This window comes from Salmo salar, chromosome 02 (assembly GCF_965601325.2).
Source record: "Salmo salar chromosome 02, fSalSal1, whole genome shotgun sequence".
Taxonomy (NCBI): Eukaryota; Metazoa; Chordata; class Actinopteri; order Salmoniformes; family Salmonidae; genus Salmo; species Salmo salar.
The window spans coordinates 83,154,645-83,174,517 of NC_138292.1; the positions used below are offsets into that span (position 1 = coordinate 83,154,645).

At 43.3% G+C, this 19,873-nt stretch overlaps 1 protein-coding gene across 1 annotated transcript in view; it reads right to left on the reverse strand.

Annotated features, from left to right (window-relative positions):
• The window catches only part of LOC106591263 (uncharacterized), a 33,418-nt gene extending 14,308 nt beyond the window's left edge, over positions 1-19,110 (reverse strand). The window contains 5 exon segments of the mRNA XM_082969522.1: positions 6,752-6,832; positions 6,835-8,216; positions 17,624-17,801; positions 17,937-18,034; positions 18,479-19,110. Of these exon segments, the coding sequence (XP_082825648.1) occupies positions 6,752-6,832; positions 6,835-8,216; positions 17,624-17,801; positions 17,937-18,034; positions 18,479-18,788 (2,049 nt within the window). The 5' untranslated portion in view covers positions 18,789-19,110.
• Between the last annotated feature and the right edge of the window lie 763 nt (positions 19,111-19,873).

Sequence of the window (19,873 nt, forward strand, 5' to 3'; positions counted from 1 at the left end):
ATTTATTGTAGCTGGGGATTTAAACAAAGCAAATTTGAGGAAAAGGCACCCGAAATTCTATCAACATATTGATGTATTCGCGCTGCTAAAACCCTCGAACATTGCTATACTACCTTCCAGAATGCATATAAGGCCCTCCCCCGCCCTCCATTCGGCAAATCGGACCAAGATTCCATCTTGCTCCTCCCATCCTATAGGCAGAAACTCAAACAGGAAGCACCCGTGGTGAGGACTATTCAACGCTGGTCTGACCAATCGGAATCCACGCTTCAGGATTGTTTTGATCACGCGGACTGGGATATGTTCAGAGTAGCTTCAGATAATAATATAGACACGTATACCGATACAGTGAATGAGTTTATCAGGAAGTGCATAGGAGATGTACCCACTGTGACTATTGAAACAGTGGATCGATGGGAGCATTCGCGCAAAACTGAAAGAGCGAACCACCACACTTAACCAGGTCAAGAAGACTGGGAATATGGAAGAATACAAACAGTGTAGTTATTCCATCCGCAAAGCAATCAAGCAGACTAAACGTTGGTATAGGAACAAAGTTGAGTCCCAGTTCAACGGCTCAGACACGAGACATATGTGGCAGGGTCTACAGACAATCATGGATTATAAAAGGAAAACCAGCCACGTCGCCGAGACCGACGTCTTGCTTCCGGACAGGCTGAACACCTTCTTCGCTCGCTTTGAGGATAATACAGTGCCACCGACGCGGCCCGCTACCAAGGACTGTGGATTCTTCTTCTCCGTGGCCGATGTGAGTAAGACATTTAACGGTGTTAACCCTCGCAAGGCTGCTGGCCCAGATGGTATCTCTAGCCGCATCCTCAGAGCATGTGCAGACCAGCTGGCTGGTGTGTTCACAGATATATTCAATCTCTCCCTATATGAGTCTGTTGTCCCCACATGCTTCAAGATGGTCACCATTGTCCCTGTACCTAAGAAAGCAAAGGTAATTTAACTAAATGACTATCGCCCCGTTGCACTCACCTCTGTCATCATGAAGTGCTTTGAGAGACTAGTCAAGGATCATATCACCTCCACCTTACCTGCCACCCACTTCAATTTGCTTACAGCCCCAATAGATCCACAGACGATGCAATCGCCACCACACTGCACACCGCCCTGTCCCATCTGGACAAGAGGCATACCTATACCTTTACTATAGCTCACCATTCAACACCATAGTACACTCCAAGCTCATCATCAAGCTTGAAGCCCTGGGTCTGAACCCTGCCCTGTGCCACTGGGTCCTGGACTTCCTGACGGGTCACCCCAGGTGAAGGTAGGAAACAACACCTCCTCTTCTCTGATCCTCAACACTGTGGCCCCACAAGGGTGCGTGCTCAGCCCCCTCCTGTACTGCCTGTTCACCCATGACTGCATGGCCAAGCACGCCTCCAACTCAATCATCAAGTTTGCAGACGACACAACAGTAGTAGGCTTGATTACCAACAACAATGAGACAGCCTACAGAGAGGAGGTGAGGGCTCTGGGAGTGTGGTGCCAGGAAAATAACCTCTCACTCAAAGTCAACAAAACTAAGGAGATGATCGTGGACTTCAGGAAACAGCAGAAGGTGCACCCCCCTATCCACATCGATAGGACCACAGGAGAGAAGGTGGAAATCTTAAAGTTCCTCGGCGTACACATCACTGACAAACTGAAATGGTCCACCCACACAGACGGTGTGGTGAAGAAGGCACAACAGTGCCACTTCAACATCAGGAGGCTACAGAAATGTGGCTTAACACCTAAAACCATCCCAAACTTTTACAGATGCACAATTGAGAGCATCCTGTCGGTCTGGCACGGCAACTGCACCGCCCACAACTGCAAAGCTCTCCGGAGGGTGGTGCGGTTTGCACCACGCATTACCGGGGGCAAACTTCCCGCCCTCCTACAGCACCCGATGCCATAGGAAGGCCAAAAAGAACAAAAAGGACATCCACCACCCAAGCCACTGCATGGTCACCCCGCTATCATCCAGAAGGTGAGGTCAGTACAGGTGCATCAAAGCTGGGACCGAGAGACTGGAAAACAGCTTACATTTACATTTTACATTTACGTCATTTAGCAGACGCTCTTATCCAGAGCGACTTACAAATTGGTGCATTCACCTTATGATATCCAGTGGAACAACCACTTTACAATAGTACATCTATATCTTTTTTTGGGGGGGAGGGTTTGAAGGATTAATTAATCCTATCCCAGGTATTCCTTAAAGAGGTGGGGTTTCAGGTGTCTCCGGAAGGTGGTGATTGACTCCGCTGTCCTGGCGTCGTGAGGGAGCTTGTTCCACCATTGGGGTGCCAGAGCAGCGAACAGTTTTGACTGGGCTGAGCGGGAACTGTGCTTCCGCAGAGGTAGGGAGGCGAGCAGGCCAGAGGTGGATGAACGCAGTGCCCTTCTTTGGGTGTAGGGATTGATCAGAGCCTGAAGGTACGGAGGTGCCGTTCCCCTCACAGCTCCGTAGGCAAGCACCATGGTCTTGTAGCAGATGCGAGCTTCAACTGGCAGCCAGTGGAGTGTGCAGAGGAGCGGGGTGACGTGAGAGAACTTGGGAAGGTTGAACACCAGACGGGCTGCGGCGTTCTGGATGAGTTGTAGGGGTTTAATGGCACAGGCAGGGAGGCCCGCCAACAGTGAGTTGCAGTAATCCAGACGGGAGATGACAAGTGCCTGGATTAGGACCTGCGCCGCTTCCTGTGTGAGGCAGGGTCGTACTCTGCGAATGTTGTGGAGCATGAACCTACAGGATCGGGTCACCGCCTTGATGTTAGCGGAGAACGACAGGGTGTTGTCCAGGGTCACGCCAAGGCTCTTAGCACTCTGGGAGGAGGACACAATGGAGTGGTCAACCGTGATGGCGAGATCATGGAACGGGCAGTCCTTCCCCGGGAGGAAGAGCAGCTCCGTCTTGCCGAGGTTCAGCTTGAGGTGGTGATCCGTCATCCACACTGATATGTCTGCCAGACATGCAGAGATGCGATTCGCCACCTGGTTATCAGAAGGGGGAAAGGAGAAGATTAATTGTGTGTCGTCTGCGTAGCAATGATAGGAGAGACCATGTGAGGATATGACAGAGCCAAGTGACTTGGTGTATAGCGAGAATACGAGAGGGCCTAGAACTGAGCCCTGGGGGACACAAGTGGTGAGAGCACGTGGTGCGGAGACGGATTCTCACCACGCCACCTGGTAGGAGCGACCTGTCAGGTAGGACGCAATCCAAGAGTGAGCCGTGCCGGAGATGCCCAACTCGGAGAGGGTGGAGAGGAGGATTTGATGGCACGCTCAACAGTTTTGGAGAGAAAAGAAAGAAGGGATACTGGTCTGTAGTTGTTGACATCGGAGGGATCGAGTGTAGGTTTTTTGAGAAGGGGTGCAACTCTCGCTCTCTTGAAGACGGAAGAGACGTAGCCAGCAGTCAAGGATGAGTTGATGAGCGAGGTGAGGTAAGGGAGAAGGTCTCCGGAAATGGTCTGGAGAAGAGAGGAGGGTCAAGCGGGCAGGTTGTTGGGCGGCCGGCCGTCACAAGTCGCAAGATTACATCTGGAGAGAGAGGGGAGAAAGAGGTCAAAGCATAGGGTAAGGCAATGTGAGCAGGACCAACGGTGTCGTTTGACTTAACAAACGAGGAACGGATGTCATCAACCTTCTTTTCAAAATGGTTGACAAAGTCATCCGCAGAGAGGGAGGAGGGGGGGGAGGGGGAGGAGGATTCAGGAGGGAGGAGAAGGTGGCAAAGAGCTTCCTAGGGTTAGAGGCAGATGCTTGGAATTTAGAGTGGTAAAAAGTGGCTTTAGCAGCAGTAACAGAGGAAGAAAATGTGGAGAGGAGGGAGTGAAAAGATGCCAGGTCCGCAGGGAGGCTAGTTTTCTTCCATTTCCGCTCGGCTGCCCGGAGCCCTGTTCTGTGAGCTCACAATGAGTCATCAAGCCACGGAGCAGGAGGGGAGGACCGAGCCGGCCGGGAGGATAGGGGACATAGAGAGTCAAAGGATGCAGAAAGGGAGTACAGGAGGGTTGAGGAGGCAGAATCAGGAGATTGGTTGGAGAAGGCTTGAGCAGAGGGAAGAGATGATAGGATGGAAGAGGAGAGTAGCATGAGAGAGAGAGCGAAGGTTGCAACGGCGCAATACCATCTGAGTAGGGGCAGAGTGAGTAGTGTTGGAGGAGAGCGAGAGGGAAAAGGATACAAGGTAGTGGTTGGAGACTTGGAGGGGAGTTGCAGTGAGATTAGTAGAAGAACAGCATCTAGTAAAGATGAGGTCAAGCGTATTGCCTGCCTTGTGAGTAGGGGGGACGGTGAGAGGGTGAGGTCAAAAGAGGAGAGGAGTGGAAAGGAGGCAGAGAGAAATGAGTCAAAGGTAGACGTAGGGAGGTTAAAGTCACCCAGAATTGTGAGGGGTGAGCCATCCTCAGGAAAGGAACTTATCAAGGCGTCAAGCTCATTGATGAACTCTCCAAGGGAACCTGGAGGGCGATAAATGATAAGGATGTTAAGCTTGAATGGGCTAGTGACTGTGACAGCATGGAATTGAAAGGAGGAGATGGATAGATGGGTCAGGGGAGAAAGAGAGAATGTCCACTTGGGAGAGATGAGGATTCCAGTGCCACCACCCCGCTGACCAGATGCTCTCGGGGTATGCGAGAACACGTGGTCAGACGAGGAGAGAGCAGTAGGAGTAGCAGTGTTTTCTGTGGTAATCCATGTTTCCGTCAGCGCCAAGAAGTCGAGGGGCTGGAGGGTAGCAGAGATAAACTCTGCCTTGTTGGCCGCAGACCGGCAGTTCCAGAGGCTGCCGGAGACCTGGAATTCCACGTGGGTCGTGCGCGCTGGGACCAAAATTAACTAAACTGGGGAAGCGAGAGAGCAGGGCCTCCCTCACTAACCATTCACAGAAACACTCAATTATAACTTTTCCAACTTCCACTTTAGAAATTATAATTGATGTAAACTACAGTGGGTCAATGTTTCCAGGAATAGGCTCAAACTTAGTTTATTCAGCTAGATAACTTGGTACAGTATTCTTCCATGAAACCCACCCAGTGCACCGTGTCATATGACGCCGTAGCTAACTAGCATGCTAGCATCCAATAACACACGGTTAGCACCAATACTTGGTTACAACAAACTACCAATGAATCATTCGTGTCTGTGTCTAGTTCCTTTCATAACGCAGAAGTAATTAAACGTTGGCTAGCTAACACAAAGTCAGTCCTGCTAGCTACACAAGTGGACTACACAACTCGAAAGTTCATAAAGTTAAGCTTACTTGAGCTTCTATCTCAAGGCCATCAGACTGTTAAACAGCCATCACTAGCACATCAGAGGCGGCTGCCTAGAGACGTAGACTAGGAATCATTGACCAATTTAAGGAATGGAACACTAGTCATTTTAATAATGTTTACATATCTGGCATTACTCATCTCATATGTATATACTGTATTCTATACTATTGTACTGTATCTTAGTCTATGCATTACTCATCTCATATGTATATACTGTATTCTATACTATTCTTCTGTATCTTAGTCCATTCCGCTCTGACGTCGCTCGTCCATATATGTATATAGTCTTAATTCATTCCTACTTAGATTTATGTGTATTGGGTATATGTTGTGTAATTTGTTAGATATTACTGCACTGTCCGAGCTAGAAGAACAAGCATTTCACTGCACCCGCAATAACATCTGCTCACCACGTGTACGTAACCAATACAATTTGATTTGGCAAAATTACACAACTCAAATTCTCTATTAACTACTTTCTTACACTACTTCTAACAAATAAGTCTATTGGATCTTCCCAACTGGCTGACTCATTCAGTGCTAATGTAACATTAGCAGGCTGGTAAGGCTAACGTTAGCAGGCTATGTGGCTAGTAACCTTGCAAGTTGATTTGTAACAATACATTTATAATAAGTCTATTGGATCTTCCCTGACTCTTACTATTGGATGGGCCCTAGCCATCAATCTGCAAGGCTTTGCTCTTGATCTGTGGAACCTTGCAAGTTGATTTTGTAACAATAAATTCATAAAACTATTTTGCTTGTTAGTTTGATGAAACTGTAATTGAAACCAGAGTGAAAATGATCTTGTTTAACTTGAAAGTTATACATTAGAATTTATTTCCTGTTGGAGTTTACATTATAGGACCACTACTTATTCAGCACACTACTATGATACACATCCCTATGATTCCCTATGATATCCTATGATACTATGATACACATCCCTATGATTCCCTATGATATCCTATGATACTATGATACACATCCCTATGATTCCCTATGATACACATCCCTATGATTCCCTATGATATCCTTTGATACTATGATACACATCCCTATGATTCCCTATGATATCCTATGATACTATGATACACATCCCTATGATACACATCCCTATGATATCCTATGATACTATGATACACATCCCTATGGGCCAGTGGAGGCGGCGCCAGACATTATAGCACCAGTGCTTAATTATCCCCAACATCATTCTGAGATAACTGTTTATTTACATGAAAATACATGCAGTAGGGAAAACACTGGAAAGTCAATACCTAACACGAATTTCCAGAGTCTCTGCAGCCTACTCTCCCACCACGTATCGGGCTTGCACCTCTCCTATGTCCCACTGTTCAGAGGCATATATTTGTCCTACTGTTCAGCAGCCTAAATCTGTCTCCTTTCCTACTGTTCAGTAGCCTACATCCTTATCTCCTGTGTTTTATCTCATGAGTTCTCATGTTACCTAACTGATTAAAACAATTTCCACACTGGGAGGAGTGGTAAGGCTTCTCCCCTGTGTGTGTATTCTCTCATGTGTTTTCAAGTTCAATAACTGGGTAAAACTCTTTCCACACTGGGAGCAGTGGTACAGCTTTTCTCCTGTGTGTATTCTCTCATGCCGTTTCAGGTCCCCTAACTGGGTAAAACCCTTTCCACACTGGGAGCAGTGGTAAGGCTTCTCTCCTGTGTGTATTCTCTCATGCCGTTTCAGGACCCCTAACTGGGTAAAACCCTTTCCACACTGGGAGCAGTGGTACAGCTTTTCTCCTGTGTGTACTCTCTCATGTCGTTTCAGGTCCCCTAACTGGTTACAACCCTTACCGCACTGGGAGCAGTGGTAAGGCTTATCTCCTGTGTGTGATCTCTCATGTTTTTTAAGGTAGCTTTTCTGATTAAAACTCTTTCCACACTGGGAGCAGTGGTAAGGTTTCTCCCCTGTGTGTAATTGCTCATGTGTTTTCAGGTTACATAGGTGGATAAAACGCTTTCCACACTGGGAGCAGTGGTAAGGCTTCTCCCCTGTATGTATTATCTCATGTGTTTTCAGGTTGCGTAAGTGGGTAAAACTCTTTCCACACTGGGAGCAGCGGTACAGCTTTTCTCCTGTGTGTATTCTCTCATGTCGTTTCAGGTCACCTAAGTGGTTACAACCCTTTCCACACTGGGAGCAATAGTACAGATTTTCTCCTGTATGTATTGTCTCATGTCGTTTCAGGTCACCTAAGTGGTTACAACCCTTTCCACACTGGGAGCAATGGTACAGCTTTTCCCCTGTGTGTATTCTCTCGTGTCTTTTCAGGTCACCTAACTGGTTACAACCCTTCCCACACTGGGAGCAGTGATAAGGCTTTTCTCCTGTGTGTATTTTCTCATGTTTTTTCAGGTAGCTTTTCTGGTTAAAACTCTTTCCACACTGGGAGCAGCAGTAAGGCTTCTCCCCTGTGTGTAATTGCTCATGTGTTTTCAGGTTATTTAAGTGGGTAAAATTCTTTCCACACTGGGAGCAATGGTAAGGCTTCTCCCCTGTGTGTATTCTCTCATGTGTTTTCAGGTTACGTAAGTGGGTAAAACTCCTTCCACACTGGGAGCAGCGGTACAGCTTTTCTCCTGTGTGTATTCTCTCATGTGTTTTTAGATTACACAAGTGGGTAAAACTCTTTCCACACTGGGAGCAGTGGTAAGGCTTCTCCTCTGTGTGTATTCTCTCGTGTTTTTTCAGGTAGCTTTTCTGGTTAAAACCCTTTCCACACTTGCAGCAGTGGTAAGGCTTCTCCCCTGTGTGTATTCTCTCATGTTGGTTCAGGTGTCCTTTCTGGTTAAAACTCTTTCCACACTGGGAGCAGTGGTGTCGTCTTGATGGTTTGGACGTCTCTGGCTCTGGTTCCTCTGAGTCTGGTCTTTCTCCTGCAAAAGACAGAGTGTTCATTTAACCTGTTGGGGCTAGGGGGCAGTATTTGCACGGCCGGATAAAAAGCGTACCCGATTTAAACTGGTTACTACTCTTGCCCAGAAATGAGAATATGCATATAATTAGTAGATTTGGATAGAAAACACTCTAAAGTTTCTAAAACTGTTTGAATGGTGTCTGTGAGTATAACAGAACTAATATGGCAGGCCAAAACCAGAGAAGATTCCATACAGGAAGTGCCCTGTCTGACAATTTGTTATCCTTCTAGGGCATCTCTATCAAAAACACAGCATCTCTGCTGTAACGTGACATTTTCTAAGGCTTCCATTGGCTCTCAGAAGGCGCCAGAAAGTGGAATGACGTCTCTGCAGTCTCTGGGCGAAAAACAGCAGGAGTTTTTGTGAGTGGTCAGGCTGAGAACAGTGACACTGGAGTGCGCGTCCACGAGAGGACTCCATGTTTTTCTTTCAGTCTATGAATGAATATAACGTCGCCCGGTAGGAATATTATCGCTATTTTACGAGAAAAATCGCATAAAAATGTATTTTAAACAGCGTTTGACATGCTTCGAAGTACGGTAATGGAATATTTTGAAATTTTTTGTCACGAAATGCGCCCGCGCGTCACCCTTCGGATAGGGACCTCAACACACAAACAAAACGGAGCTATTTCAATATAACTATGGATTATTTCGAACCAAAACAACATTTGTTGTTGAAGTAGAAGTCCTGGGAGTGCATTCTGACGAAGAACAGCAAAGGTAATCCAATTTTTCTTATAGTAAATCTGAGTTTGGTGAGGGCCAAACTTGGTGGGTGTCAAATTAGCTAGCCGTGATGGCCGGGCTATTTACTCAGAATATTGCAAAATGTGCTTTTGCCGAAAAGCTATTTTAAAATCTGACACCGCGATTGCATAAAGGAGTTCTGTATCTATAATTCTTAAAATTATTGTTATGTATTTTGTGAACGTTAATCGTGAGTAATTAAGGAAATTCACCGGAAGTTTGCTGTGGGTATGCTAGTTCTGAACATCACATGCTAATGTAAAAAGCTGTTTTTTGATTTAAATATGAACTTGATTGAACAAAACATAATGTCCTAGGAGTGTCATCTGATGAAGATCATCAAAGGTTAGTGCTGCATTTATCTCAATAACCTGAGGCCAGTTTTAACTATCTTGGTTTGATTTTAAAACAAATGTTGTAGAGGTTCCTGGTAATTACTGATATGTTTACATTACTTATTTTATTCATTCTGTTTTACAAGTCAGAACACAAAAAACGAAACAGTTCTAGGAAACTCAAGACACGGACGTCGCTGGATTCCTATCAATCAGGTGGTTGTAAATATATAACTTTCATAGCTGTATGATACAGAATGTGACCTATGCACTTCCTTAAAGCGAAAATATGTAAATAAGACATTTTGTGTGGAAGTCCAAAACTAGTTTTTACGTCGAAGACACAAAGCACATCAGTAACATCTCCCCGTTGTCGAAAGGGTTCGACGCTGTTTAAATGGCCCAATTTGTTATTTTGACTATCACTGATGTCATGACATTTTGGGTAAAGTAAAAAATAAGGTGAAATATTTTGGGTAGATGTTCCTAAAACTGATAGTTACTATATATAGTAAGTTTATATACAGCCATATTATGAAGTCTGAAAAGGCTTGTTCATTCGCATGTGATGAATAACCTATGACATCATATGTTCCTAAAACTGATAGTAACTATACTGAACAAAAATACAAACGCAACATGTAAAGTGAGGCAATCGAGGCAAAGGGTGGCTAATTTGAAGAATCTCAAATATAAAATATATTTATTTGTTAAACACTTTTTTATTTACTACATGATTCCATATGTGTTATTTCATAGTTGATGTCTTCACTATTAGTCTACAATGTAGAACATAGTAAAAATAAAGACAAATCCTGGAATGAGTAGGTGTATCCAAACTTTTGACTGGTACTGTAAATTCCTCTACCATACACCTCCAACGTCATTTTAGAGAATTTGGCAGTACGTCCAACCGGCTTCACAAATGCAGACCACGTGTAACCACGCCCGCCCAGGACCTCCACATCCGGCTTCTTCCCCTGCGGGAGACTGAGACCAGCCACCCGGACAGCTGATGAAACCGAGTAGAATGTCTCTCTGTAATAAAGCCATTTTGAAGGGAAAAAACTAATTCTGATTGGCTGGTCCCGGCTCCCCAGTGGGTAGGCCTATGCCCAGTCATGTGAAGTCCATAGATCAGGGCCTAATGAATGTATTGGCATTGACTGACGTACTGTAAATCGTTGAAATTGTTGCGTTTATATTTTGTTCAGTATATATATATATATATATATATATATATATATATATATATATATATATATATATATATATATATATATATATATATATATATATAGTCATATTATAATGTATGAAAAGGCTTGTTCATTCACATGTCATGAATTCACTATGACATCATATTTGTATACGTTTTATTATACTTTTATTATGTAATAGATCATATGGGTTGAGTAGTGTTTTATTATGTAATAGACCATATGGGTTGAAAAGTGTTTTATTATGTAATAGATCATATGGGTTAAATAGTGTTTTATTATGTAATAGATCATATGGGTTAAATAGTGTTTTATTATGTAATAGATCATATGGGTTAAATAGTGTTTTATTATGTAATAGATCATATGTGAAGAATGGCGCTGAAGGATATGGCTGCAGTTTTACGATCCCGTAACCAATTATGCGATTGTGTATGTTTCTTCGCATTATTTGTAACTTATTTTGTACATAATGTTTCTGCCACTGTGTCTTACAACCGAAAAGATCTACTAGATCTCAGGACAGCGATTACTCACCCCGTACTGGAGAAATACTTTTTCCTCAATGAGTCGGACGGGAAGGATTTACTTCAGACGCCCGACAAGGCCCTCATCTCTGTCATTCGCAGGAGAAAGAGACGGAGGTATCAGGGACGAAGGTCCGGGTGCCTTGTAAGGATGCGTCGAACAAGAGGGTAATCTACCTTTACCATCGGTCCTATTAGCCAATGTACCATCAATCGATAATAAAAGACGAAGTACGATCACGTATATCCTACCAACGGGACATTAAAAACTGTTTCATCGAGTCATCATATCACAACCAGCCATTGTTGGGAGTCCCATAGGGCGACATCCGATGTTGGGCATCATTGTAAATAAGAATTTGATCTTAACTGACTTTCCTAGTCAAATAAAGGTTAAATAAAAATATGGCCATAAGAAAACAGGAAAACACTCGTCCAGAGGCGGCGCTCCTAATGGCCGGGGACTTTAATGCAGGGAAACTCAAATCCGTTTTACCTAATTTCTACCAGTGCGTAAAATGTGCAACCAGAGGGGAAAAAAACTCCACACCACCTTTACATACTAAAGGTTACATACTAAAGGTCGACCGATTAATCGGCATGGCCAATAAATTAGGGCCGATTTCAAGTTCATAACAATCAGTAATCAGCCTTTTTGGACACCGATTATGGCCGATTACATTGCAATCTACGAGGAAACTGCGTGGCAGGCTGACTTCCTGTTACGCGAGTGCAGCGTCAAAAGGACCTTGTGGCTGCACGGAGCCAAGGTAAGTTGCTAGCTAGCATTAAACTTATAAAAACCAATCAATCTACACATAATCACTAGTTAACTACACATAGTTAATGATATTAGTAGGTTAACTAGCTTGTCCTGTGTTGCATATAATCAATGTGGTGCCTGTTAATTTATCACAGAATCACAGCCTACTTCAACTTTGCCAAATGGGTGATGATTTAACAAAAGTGCATTGCTGAAAAAAAAGCACAATCTTTGCACAAATGTACCTAACCATAAACATCAATGCCTTTCTTAAAATCAATACACAGAAGTATATATTTTGAAACCTGCATATTTAGTTAAAAGAAATTCATGTTAGCAGGCAATAGTAATTAGGGAAATTGTGTCACTTCTCTTGCGTTCAGTGTAAGCAGAGTCAGGGTATATGGAACAGTTAGGGCCGCCTGGCTCGTTGCGAACTGTAAACTAAATTGCCAGAATTTTACATACAGTTGAACTCGGAAGTTTACATACACTTAGGTTGGAGTCATTAAAACTCGTTTTTTCAACCACTCCACAAATCTCGTTAACAAACTATAGTTTTAGCAAGTCGGTTAAGACATCTACTTTGTGCATGAAAAATAATTTTTCCAACAATTGCTTACCGACAGATTGTTTCACTTATAATTCACTGTACCACAATTCCTGTGGGTCAGAATTTTACATACACTAAGATGACTGTACCTTTAAACAGCTTAGGAAATTCCAGAAAATTACGTCAAGGCCTACCTTCAAACTCAGTGCCTCTTTGCTTGACATCATGGGAAAATCAAAAGAAATCAGCCAAGACCTCAGAAAAGAAATTGTGGACCTCCACATGTCTGGTTCATCCTTGGGAGCAATTTCCAAGCGCCTGAAGGTACCACGTTCATCTGAACAAACAATAGTACGCAAGTATAAACACCAAGGGACCACACAGCCGTCATACCGCTCAGGAAGGAGACACGTTCTGTCTTCTAGAGATTAACGTACTTTGGTGCGAAAAGTGCAAATCAATCCAAGAACAACAGCAAAGGACCTTGTGAAGATGCTGGAGGAAACAGGTACAAAAGTATCTATAGCCACAGTAATACGAGTCCTATATCGACATAACCTGAAAAGGCCGCTCAGCAAGGAAGAAGCCACTGCTCCATAACCGCCATAAAAAAGTCAGACTACGGTTTGCAACTGCACATGGGGACAAAAATTGTACTTTTTGGAGAAATGTCCTCTGGTCTGATGAAATGTCCTCTGATGAAATGTCCTAATGACCATCATTATGTTTGGAGGAAAAGGGGAAGGCTTGCAAGCCGAAGAACACCCTCCCAACCGTGAAGCACGGGGGTGGCAGCATCATGTTGTGCAGACGCTTTGCTGCAGGAGGGACTGGTGCACTTCACAAAATAGATGGCATCATGAGGAAAGAAAATTATGTGGATATATTGAAGCAACATCTCAAGACATCAGTCAGGAAGTTAAAGCTTGGTCGCAAATGGGTCTTCCAAATGGACAATGACCCCAAGCATACTTCCAAAGTTGTGGCAAAATGGCTTAAGGACAACAAAGTCAAGGTCTTGGAGTGGCCATCACAAAGCCCTGACCTCAATCACATAGAATATATTTGGGCAGAACTGAAAAAGCGTGTGCGAGCAAGGAGGCCTACAAACCTGACTCAGTTACACCAACTCTGTCAGGAGGAATGGGCCAAAATTCACCCAACCTATTGTGAGAAGCTTGTGGATGGCTACCCGAAACGTTTGACCGAAGTTAAACAATTTAAAGGCAATGCTACCAAATACTAATTGAGTGTATGTAAACTTCTGACCCACTGGGAATGTGACGAAAGAAATAAACCTGAAATAAATAATTCTCTCTATTATTATTCTGACATTTCACATTCTTAAAATAAAAGTGGTGATCCTAACTGACCCAAGACAAGGAATTTTTACGAGGATTAAATGTCAGGAATTGTGAAAAACTTAGTTTAAATGTATTTGGCTAAGGTGTATGTAAAATTCTGACTTCAACTGTAATTATGACATAACATTGAAGGTTGTGCAATGTAACAGCAATATTTAGACTTAGGGTTTCCACCCGTTCGATAAAATAGGGACCGGTTCTGTATTTCACTGAAAGAATAAATGCTTTGTTCTCGAAATTATAGTTTCCGGATTTGACCATATCAATGACCAAAGGCTCGTATTTCTGTGTTCATTATATTATAATTAAGTCTATGATTTGATATTTGACAGAGCAGTCTGACTGAGCGGTGGTAGGCAGCAGCAGGCTCGTAAGCATTCGTTCAAACAGCACTTTACTGCGTTTGCCAGGAGCTCTTAGCAATTCTTGAAGCACAGCGCTGTTTATGACTTCAAGCCTATCAACTCCCGAGATTAGGCTGGCAATACTAAAGTGCCTATAAGAACATCCAATAGTCAAAGGTATAAAAATACAAATGGTATAGAGAGACATAGTCGACGTGTCATAATTCCTATAATAACTACAACCTAAAACTTCTTAACTGGGAATATTGAAGAACTGGGAATATTGAACCACCAGCTTTCATATGTTCTCATGTTCTGAGCAAGGAACTTAAACGTTAGCTTTTCTACTGTCACGTCCTGACCAGCAGATGGAGCTATTGTATTAGTTTTGGGGTCAGGACGTGGCAGTTTTTGTGTATGATTGTGTTGTTGATTGGGACTTCCAATTGAAGGCAGGTGTGTTGAGTTGCCTTTGATTGGAAGTCCTATATAGGTGTGTGTGTTTTTCTTTGGGGTTGTGGGTGGTTGTTTTTGCACTGCGTTTTATAGCCTGCAGAACTGTTGCTGTTGTCACCTTTATTGTTTTATCAAGTGGATGCTTTACTCCTTTTTGGAAATTAAATATGAGTATTCACATACCTGCTGCGCCTTGGTCTTCTCTCCATGACAACTTCTGTTACATTTACATGGCACATACTGCACTTTTACTTTATTCTCCAACACTGTGTTTTTGCATTATTTAAACCAAATTGAACATGTTTCATTATTTATTTGAGACTAAATAGATTTTATTTATGTATTATAATAAGTTCAAATAAAATTGTTCATTGTTCATTCAGTATTGTTGTAATTGTCATTATTACAAATATATATATAAAACTCTGCCGATAAATCGGTATCGGCTTTTTTTGGTCCTCCAATACATCGGTATCGGCGTTGAAAAATCATAAATTGGTCGACCTCTAGTACATACCCCAACCAGAGGTCATGGATTACAGGCAACATCCCCACTGAGCTAAAGGGAAGAGCTGCCACTTTCAAGGAGCGGGACTCTAATCCGGGAAGTTTATAAGAAACCCCACTATGCCCTCCGACGAACCATCAAACAGGCAAAGAGTCAATACAGGACTAAGATCGAATCGTACTACACCGGCTCTGAGGTTCGTCGAATATTTGCAGGGCTTATAAACTATTACAGACTACAAAGAGAAGCACAGCCATGAGCTGCCCCATGACACGAGCCTACCAGATGAGCTAAATTACTTCTATGCTCGCTTCGAGGCAAGTAACACTGAAGCATGCATGAGAGCATCAGCTGTTCCGGGTCAACATTCCCAAGGCCGCAGGGCCAGACGGATTACCCGGATGTGTACTCCAAGCATGCGCTGACCAACTAGCAAGTGTCTTCACTGACATTTTCAACCTGTCCCTGACCGAGTCTGTAATACCAACATGATTCAAGCAGACCACCATAGTTCCTGTGTCCACGAACACTAATTAAGGTAACCTACCTAAATTACTACAGACCCATAGCACTCACATCTGTAGCCATGAAGTGCTTAGAAAGGCTGGTCATGGCTCACATCAACACCATTATCCCAGTAATCCTAGACCCACTCCAATTTTCATACTTCCCCAACAGATCCACAGATGATGCCATCTCTATTGCACTCAACACTGCCCTTTCCCAACTGGACAAAAGGAACACTCATGTGAGAATGCGATTCATTGACTACAGCTCAGCGTTCAACACCATTGTGCCCTCAAAGCTCATCACTAAGCTAAGGACCCTGGGACTAAACACCTCCCTCTGCAACTGGATCCTGGACTTCCTGACGGGCCGCCCCCAGGTGGTAAGGGTAGGTAACAACACATCAGCCGCGCTGATCCTCAACATGGGGGCCACTCAGGAGTGTGTACTCAGTCCCCTCCTGTACTCCCTGTTCACTCATGACTGCACGGCCAGGCACGACTCCAACACCATCATTAAGTTTGCCGATGACAACAGTGGTAGGCCTGATCACGAGCAACGATGAGACAGCCTATAGGGAGGAGGTCAGAGACTTGGTCGTGTAGTGCCAGGACAACAACCTCTCCTTGAACGTGATCAAGACAAAGGAGATGATTGTGGACTACAGGAAAAGGAGGACTGAGCACGCCCCCACTCTCATCGACGGGCTGCAGTGGAGCAGGTTGAGAGCTTCAAGTTCCTTGGTGTACACATCACCAACAAACTAACATGGTCCAGACACACTAAGAAAGTCGTGAAGAGGGCACGACAAAGCCTATTCCCCCTCAGGAGACTGAAAAGATTTGGCATGGGTTGTCAGATCCTCAAAAGGTTCAACAACTGCACCATCGAGAGCATCCTGACTGGTTGCATCACTGCCTGGTATGGTAACTGTTCGGCCTCCGATCGCAAGGAACTACAGAGGGTAGTGAGTACAGCCCAGTACACCACTGGGGCCAAGCTTTCTGCCATCCAGGACATTTATACCAGGCCGTGTCAGAGGAAGTCCTTAAAAATTGTCAAAGACTCCAGCCACCCTAGTCATAGCCCGTTCTCTCTTTTACCGCACGGCAAGCGGCACCGGAGCACCAAGTCTAGGTCCAAAAGGCTTTTATTTTTGGTTGCGTAAACAACAACTGTAATTGTGTGATGGTGGGGATGCAGGGCAGCGTTCATATATGGTCGATTCCGTGGGAAAGTCAACCTGAGTATGTGTAACAGAGGTAAGAACGTGCCATAAGCTCACTCCACAGCTAGCTTGAAATGTCACAGATGGAGCTATCCAACTGGTACCTTTTGTAAAGCTCAATCGGTTCATTGTCAAGGAGAGCAGTCACGCATGTTGAGAAGCAGAGGATCACTAGTTTGAGCCCGGTATGGTGACAGGGACAGTGGAGGAAACTAAACTGTTAGCAGCACACTGACATAAAAAAAGTTACTAATTTCCAAATGAAACAATGTTCTTTAAAGTCTATATGTTGGAGTTCAGCCTTCATTTGACCTGATAAAGTAGGAAATTAAACACATTTTGTCCATTACAGAGACGGAGGCCAAGTCTTACAAAAAATGCTTTTCAGTTATACATATTTCATGGCTTTTAGAAAAGGCTTTGTTTTAAACTATATATTTCTTGTGTAGCTCAGATGCTAATGAAGCAATCCAGACCACATTGAAGTGTCTTGTAAAGATAGGGGTTTGACTGGGACAGGCAATGTAACATCCACAATGTTTTTAGGGAAAGTTTTTGTAAAACATGCACCTTACATCAGATCATCTTGAAACTTTCTCTCCAAAGCTAACTTTCATCAAGGTTTTATATGGTCTATTGGTTTCTCTCTTTTCATTGGCAGAATCCTTTTTCATTATGATTATGATATTCATAACATCCATATCCACCAGTCTATCTTCATGTCAACTAACAGAACTCTGCTGGTTGTCCTGGTAACAGATACCAGTGGGCAGATCTATTTTATTTGTTCAAACTAAGCTACAGCACTTACTTTGATGAGTCAAATCTGATCCTTTCTTCTCTTCTCCTCCTCTCACAGTTCCACTCAGCCCTGTTGTTTTCCTGCAGTCCACCAGCAGCACAGACAACCTCTTCATACCCAGCAGTAAGGTGCTACTGGGAGAGGCATGACACAGGGACTCCAGGAGGACAGAAGTGCTAGCGTTGTCCTGGTAACCATAAAGAGGGGACACAGACACATATCATTATGGATGCTGATGTCACTGTTGTCATGCAGTGCTTTACAGAAACCCAGCCCAGACCCAGACGGAGCCTGCTGTATGCTAGACCAGACCAAGCTGTACCATCTGGTGTTGTGATCTGGAGAGACACTTCTCTGACTCGTCAGCATCAGGATGTTGTTGAGGCTCCCCAGAGGATCCACCATAGTCATGTCTCTCTCCTGTGTGAATGAGAACATCAAACAGATGGTAAACTTATGATCTTCTATTACAATCACAAAGGGTCTAACAAGAGGCATTAATATGTCTAAAAAGGGCCTAAAATGACAACTTTCATCATGATTTTGTAAAATTTTGTTTATGTTGTGAATGTAAAAGGGTCGTTCCACTAAATGGGTGCCTTTTACGTCCCTTTGATATTTTAAGTAGAAATTATGCACCAATATTGAATTTTAAAAGCCTGTTATATTAGATGAAGTGTACTTTAATATAGACCACATGGAGAATTCCATATATCTCATTTAAAAGTGCCAAAAACATATGTACCAATGGCAGATTACACCTTAAACAATTCCTACAGTACAGAACAACATATTCATGTGTAGAACTTCAGTAGAATGCCCATTTAAAACCACACAATAGTTCAACAACGACATAGTACTCACTGATGGTAATCTGATCTTCAGCCTCCTCCTTTTTCACTCCTAAAACGTCTTCCTCCTCCTCTTTTATTGAGATAGCCTCCTCTTCCTCTTTTACTCCAAAAGGTTCTTCCTCTTCTTCCACTTCATTCTCTTCTTGTATTGTTATGGCATCTTCCTCCTTTTTGATTCTGAAAGCTACATCGTCCTCTTCAACTCTGAAAACCTCTTTCCCATCTTCCTCTTTCACTGTAATATCATCCTCTTCTTCTTTCAAAGTAATCGCCTCCTCTTCCCCCTTTATCATTCTGACAGCTTCTTCCTCTCTTTTCATCTTAGTTTAGTGAGCTCATGCCAGGTCGCAGTTGTAAATGAGAACTTGTTCTCAACTAGTCAACCTGGTTAAATAAAGGTGAAATAAATAAAAATAAAAAATGCTCCGGGAGATCAGCCAAGTGCAGTACCAATGTAACACATTTGCTAATTTAATAAGCAAATTCCGTTTAAATGAACCAGTAGATACGTAAACAGAATGATGTTCTAAACACTAAGATTAATATACACAAGATTGGTCTAAAGATCTTAAATGTTTCGGTTTTATGTTGGCTAGCAAACCACCGCAGTGGGTGAATCAGAAGCCTTTTGTCGCTGTTGAAGAAGCCTCCAGTTCCGTCCACTAGATTATACGTCACGCAAGAACCATCGCCTGAAAGACTCAGATCGCCATCTGCTGGGTAACGCAGACTGGGATTTTTTTTTCCATTACAATGTTTATTCTGGCAAGCAATGTCATAAGAACTCATTTAAAAACAACCAGATGTTATGTTTTCTCTTCCTTCTTACAGCCAATACTTTACTCCAGGTCTGACCTGCCCATTAGGCAGGATTAGGTGACAGACTGACTAGGGTGGCATATTCAGAGATAAATTGACCAAGGCTCATCACTAACAACACATAATAACACCTCACATAATGCTGCCCAAAAACAATGACAACTTCTCTCACCCAGTGGCATATGGGCTATTTAGGTGAGTGTTGCTATTGCCACATGAAGCAGTGCCCAGTCTCTGAAGTGCCCTTATGGGTGGTGGTATAATTTGTATTCATTTTTTGCCATAGTTATTCTGAACCTACTGCTTGCAAGTTGTCGTTATCTACACCCATAAAATGTAAATATTTTTAGATTTTTCCCCCGATTTTTTTCAGACTTCAAAAGTGGTCTCCTGATGTGGTTTAAGTGTTGTTGTGGACTTAGAACATCCAATGTTGTTGTTTTTCTATTAACAGTGTGATTTAGAGAGGGAAACCAGAAAAAACAGGGACAAATCAGAAACCTGGAAAAACTAAATGTAGAATATAAATTAGAGATTAGGTCCCTGAATGGTCAAAAACCTCTTCAAATAGAAGTAAGTTTATAGC